At 39.0% G+C, this 6237-nt stretch overlaps 1 protein-coding gene across 1 annotated transcript; it reads right to left on the minus strand.

Annotated features, from left to right (window-relative positions):
• Positions 1-1200: 1200 nt before the first annotated feature.
• On the minus strand, positions 1201-2206 carry LOC139950957 (alkaline phosphatase-like). Its single transcript, XM_071949790.1, has 2 exons — positions 2140-2206; positions 1201-1496 (listed from the first exon to the last, which is right to left on the minus strand). Exons 1-2 carry the CDS (start codon positions 2204-2206, stop codon positions 1201-1203), a joined length of 363 nt encoding a protein of 120 aa, XP_071805891.1.
• Positions 2207-6237: the final 4031 nt, after the last annotated feature.

A 6237-nucleotide genomic window follows, 5' to 3' on the forward strand; every position in this document is an offset into this window, starting at 1 on the left:
TCTGGGCACTATTTCCCCGGTCAGGTTCTTGCTTTTCAGAACCAGTGATTTCATTGGATAAACATGCAGTGAGTTAAGCATTCTGTTTCCGTGTTTTGATTGGTCCGAGGTGATTTTTGGCATTTGTACTAGCGGTCATCTGCATATGAATCTAGGTGAAAGGTGAAGATGGACAAGGACTGACCTACGCTAGAGGCCACTCTCTGGCGTTATCATTCACGAGCCTCGAAGTGTGACGTCAGATGTTCAGGCTATAGGGATACACTAGCCTGAACATCTGACGTCACACTTCGAGGCTCGTGAATAACGCCAAAGAGTAACCTCTCGCCTCTAGGTCAATCCCCGTCACCAATCCCCGTCTATCCCCGTCACCAATCCTTGTCTATCCCCGTAACCAGTCCCCGTCAATCACCGTCACCAATCCCCGTCAATCTCCGTCACCAATCCCCGTCAATCCCCGTCACCAAGCCCCGTCCATCCCGTCCCACGATTCGTCCTGTACAGTTTTGATCAACGTTCTGCCACTTGTGGCGCCGTTAATGTTGCTTTAGAGACGGGTTGTAATGGCCGCTTTAAGGGTTTTATTGTCCGTGGTTTGTTTGATTGTAATGTGGTGGTTATGTGTTCCAGTCTTTAATCACTTTTTGGGGATGAATGAATAAACCCCGTGATACAAATATGTTTGATAGCGCCCTCATTCGGTCAAAAGTACGGCGCATTTCTGTTTGAATGTCCAAATCAAAGTAATTATGCAAAATGACACTCCCACAATATACCTGCATTGGTGCAAAATAATTCTCTTAAAAACGCCACAACCGGCAACTTTCCGCACAATAGTTAAACAATATTATTGTAATCATAAATAACATTTGTTATTACTTTACCGTGACATGACTTGGCTTGTTTCGATGAGGCACCATTATGAGAGTGTGGGCTTCGACGAGTGCAATTTGTTTGCAAGAACATTGCACGATTACTAGTGAGTTACTCCTGCATTGCAGTTTAAAAAGAAGTAGTAAGGGCGTTTCATGTATTTAAACCAGTGGGTGGATTTCACAAGAGCTAGGACTAGTCTTATCTCGACTTAGGACGAGTGACTCGTCCTAACTTTGGACTACCCATACGTTTTTAATATCTCCTAGGACTAGTCCTTACTCTTTGTGAAATCGACCCCAGACCTGCTTTAAGTGGGGAGGTTTTTTAAACGGTGAAGATCTCCTGCAGTAGTTGTTTCAGTGTGTAGGTTCGAGACGTAATAATTATTGTTAACTTTGACAAAGCTACATTAGGGAACTTATCCCATTCGAGGTCTATTTCTTCCCCGTGATCTCCTTCCAGTTGCCCCTTGAGAATCCTCGCAGCCGTCACGGTTGTTATACCCATCCCATCTCCGACGAAAAACACCACGTTCGTAGCTTTATTCGTGTTGAGTGTTTGCTCTCTGGTAATAGCTTTCTGCAAACTGTCACTAGCCAGGTCATTCCAGTACTTCGCACCTACAACGATTTTATACAAACACTTTAAACACTACTCGAAGACAATCAGAATAGTTTCGTCTTCTTAGAACTCGAAGATCATTAGTGCAATTTGTTTGGGTTTCGTGATTTAGCTTTTGCATATTTTGAAACTCCTTGTAAATAGGATAAATTGGTCAAGAGTACTCTTAAAAAATAATGATTGGCAAATAAAAACTTTCATTTATTAAATAAAATATCCATTTATTAATTATGGGGGTATTCATTTTCATTAATGACCTTTTGATCACTATACGGATATCTATATAGCGATACATGCATAGACATATACCGGGTATTTTGTTATGAGATTAAGGTGTGTTCTTCCTCGACCCTCATCTTCTGTGTTTTTCGATAAAAAAATAATCGGTTGTAATATTTGTTGTGTTCGTACGTAGTTAAACTATCAGTAAAAAACAATGGAACAGGGCACATTGCGTCAAAAACTCGGGTTCTATTCACGTGATAACAACACGCAAAACAACAGAGCTCTCGTACAACCAGATCTCGCGTGAAAAAATGTGATCACTAAGTCTGCATACATTATCATATTCAACTTTGATCCGTTGAAAAGTCAAATGGAGCTCTACTCTATTCAAGCGAGAACCACTATATGCCTACTTACTTTGTGGTAGCACATTGCCTCCTGCAGTCAGCATATAGATCCAAATTAACCATCTTAAATCCAACATGTTGAAATCAAAGTAAAAAAATCAGAGTTAATGAAACAGTGTATACCGATCGTCACTGTTTGTATCCGACTGAGGTCATAGTCAGTTTGAATTACAGACTTCATAACTATAGAACAGCAATAACTTATCATTTCATTCATTCTTTGGCTTTTGAACCTTGGAAATAAATTATCGGTTCTTGAACTTTAATTTCATACTTCAAATGGCCATTATCTATATCGGTACTTGTACTATATCATCAACTTCACATCTGTATTTTTTAATACCAATTAATCTACTGTGAAGTTTTACAAAAAATGGGACTCCTTCAAAGTATTGTGCCGAGGTTAACTCTGCATTTTACTAAAGTGGTAAACTATGTCGGTCAATTTTATACTTTGTTTTGCTGTAACGGTTTTTCAGCATAATTGTATGAGGAGTTGTAATAAGATCTGTTTAAACAAAAATCACCTCGAAAAACTAATAGTTACGAAAGCCCTCCACAAAAAAAAACGATGTTTAAATCTGTGATAACGGCTTGATTCGTCATAATGGGTTCACCAACGCCTCCCCTCCCATCCCTACCCCACCCCTCCCCGCGTAAATAGCGGATGGCGTATCAGCGTTACAAATCCTTAACGATTGAATGTGCATATAATCTAATTACATACACGTTTTGATGATTCCGTAATGATGGACTGTAAATTGTGATAACCGAATCAAAATATCTTGGCGTTTTTTTTTAGCACTATTCGAAATAGTTGATCCTCAATGATACACGTTCTTAATAAATTGTAGGCCTCTCATTGACATGCATGGAGTATTTATTAAATTACTGGGCCCTCGACTTCTTCAATGCTATTTATTTATTCAACAATCTTCTCCTGCATTTACAGATATTTGTTTGTTCATAGCAATAAGTAAAACAATGGAACAAGGGAGTGGTACGATGTATTAAGCGTCTGTCTAAAATCAACAGTATCTTAGGCCCCGTTCCCACTGGACCCCGCGTTAATTTGGCCGTAAACAAAAGACTAAGCCGAAGGCAGGCCGGGTCCTTCATCTACGACCACGACCCCGCCAGTTTGAAACGAATGTTCAAGACTATGACTTAGCACAGTTTATTCTTACTAATATAGCAAAGCCAATTTCGGTTTACATGAATAGGCCCAAAACAATTGGAATGGACTTGTAAGTTCAAACTTGTGTTAAATAAATCCTGATCAAAATTTGTATAAATCTCTCATAATATGCATTTGCAACTTGTCTGTACTCTGAATGTAGCTGGGGGCATATGTGTGTAAACACCTTTTGTAATATTGTCAAAGACCAGTGTTCACTCTTGCCGTATCTCAACTATGCATAAAATAACAAACCTGTGAAAATTAGAGCTCAATTGGTCGTCGAAGTTGCGAGATAATAATGAAAGAAAAAACACCCTTGTCACACGAAGTTGTGTGCTTTCAGATGCTTGATTTCGAGACCCTCAAAATCTAATTCTGAGGTCTCGAAACCAAATTCGTGGAAAGATACTTTTCTCGAAAACTACGTTTCTTCAGAGGGAGTCGTTTCTCACAGTCTTTCATACTGCCAACAGCTCCCCATTACTCGTTATCAAGTAAGGTTTTATGCTAATTTGAGTAGTTAACCAATAGTGTACACTGCCTTTAAGCACATTTTGACGATTTTGAGATTTTCAATATATGAACGAGTCCTTTATGTCAAAGAAGTTGCCAAAAATGGGGACAGAATCTCCGGGGACAGATTTCCATGAGACACCGGCCCAAGGCGGAATCCTGCCATACGTGTTTTTTAAAACAATCAAAATTACTTCAATCTCATCCAAAAGTTAATTTGATTGTTTTTGATTTTTGTGGTTTATATTGATTGTTTCTGCTCCATTGAATATTCTTGTTTCCCAAAAGCATTTGTGCGTTTCGGTGGTAGTAGACTCTGAGAAAACAAAGAATACAATTGAAACTCAGTTTAAAAATACCCTTTAAGGGCAAAGGCAGGACACATTAATAGGTAACTTTCAACCACTAGGGAGTCTTTTCACTTGGTGTATCTCAACATATTCTTAAATTAACAAACCCGTGAACAATAATTTGAGCTCAATTGGTCGTCGAAATTGCGAGAGAATAATGGGAAAATCACCCCCGTCGCACAAGTTGTGTGCTTTCAGATGCCTTCAGTTTGAGACCTTTAACAACTCGAAAATACTTCTTTCTCAAAAACTAGGTTTCTTCAGAGAGAGCCGTTTCTCACAATGTTTTGTACTATTAACATCTCTCCATTGCTCATTACCAAGTAAGTCTTTATGCTAGCAATTCTGTTGAGTATTTACCTATGGTGTCCAGTGCCTTTAATGTTGCTCTGTTGGTGGCGCACTCTACTATAAATACATTGTCATTGCATTTCGATTTCGGAAAAAAACACACTGAGTTAGTGTTAGTAAACATATACTTCAAAAGAGTGGAAGCACGAAAGAGATCCATCTGAACAGTATATATATTGCGTACGCAGTTCTTTCTTTGATAATAAACTTGCACTTTAACTCACAATCATCAGGGAAATACATCAATTGAGCGGAAATAGAAGGAAAACGGCCAGGAACTTCAGGAAGCAATCACACAGTGCAACCCAGTAGGGCGGATATACATGTAAAAACACCATACCATTAAAGCGTGTACAAATTGATCTCCATTGGTAACATACAGCCTCATCCAAACCAGTGATAGAGTAAGTCACTGCTTTCAATCAGTGACTTTACCACATACACAATGTAGTGTAGAGTTTTACACCATTGGTATCCATTCAACATACAGTATCATTCAAACCAATGATAGAGTAAGTCACTGTCATAAATCAGTGACTTTTACACGGTATTGACGCACAATTGTAACATACAGCCTCATCCAAACCAATGATAGAGTAAGTCACTGCTTTCAATCAGTGACTTTACCACATACACAATGTAGTGTAGAGTTTTACACCATTGGTATCCATTCAACATACAGTATCATTCAAACCAATGGTAGAGTAAGTCACTGTCATAAATCAGTGACTTTAACACGGTATTGATCCACAATTGTAACATACAGCCTCGTCCAAACCAATGGTAGAGTAAGTCACTGCATTCAATCAGTGACTTTAACACGTATCTATGATTGGCTGCTTATCGAATGTCAATCAAACATCAAAGTAGACTGATGAGCACTTCAATGAAAATACAGCAGTATTTAAACGCGCTGCACCAGCAACAGTGCTCATAACAACTTTGCATCTTATCGGAAGAGAGAAACTGAGAAAGCTTGCACTACAATAACACAACATCAAGGTAAGTGTTTCTCGTTATACTGTCGGACCCGGACTTTGGCTTCTAGATGCATGCAGTGTATTTTAGGGTAGCCTATTATTTCAAGAAGATTGCAGTTTTGGTCCAAGAAGGGGCACCACTCTACCCAATAAAGCAGTAACATTTACGTTGCTTTACCTGGCAGCTGGTGCCAGGTAAAATGCAGTAAATTTCACAGTAGCAGTTTTGTAAATTGTGCCTTGAGTTTGCTAAACTCCACTTTGAAATTTACTGCACTTTTAATACCTAGCACCCTGGCTGCCAGGTATACAAAGCACCGTAATTTTGACGGATTATTTTAACAGCGTATTCAGCTGAAGTTCTCATGTGGTGTTTGGGTCACTTGCTCTCTGCCAATATTAGTGTAGTGTGGTACTGTTTGGTGGTACAGACTGTAATGCCGTTGCATTTCCCTTTGAAACCACGATATATTGCGTTGTGTCGTTGGGGCTTTTATCACAATACTTGCAAGTGGTTTCCGTTTTGGAGCAGCAAGTTCCGCTGGTATTCTGTACATTGTCTTGTTCAAATAGTGGGCAATAAAAGTTTACCTAGACAGTTTCAGTTTAATGTGCTTGATATTCTGCTCGTTTTAATGTGTGTGTACTATTCATCCAAAAGCTGTCAACAAAATTAACAACAAGTACTGATGAAATGGCATTGTGTGACATGACCACTTTGTTATTTTCTTGTG

This window comes from Asterias amurensis, chromosome 18 (genome assembly GCF_032118995.1).
Source record: "Asterias amurensis chromosome 18, ASM3211899v1".
NCBI classification, from domain to species: Eukaryota; Metazoa; Echinodermata; class Asteroidea; order Forcipulatida; family Asteriidae; genus Asterias; species Asterias amurensis.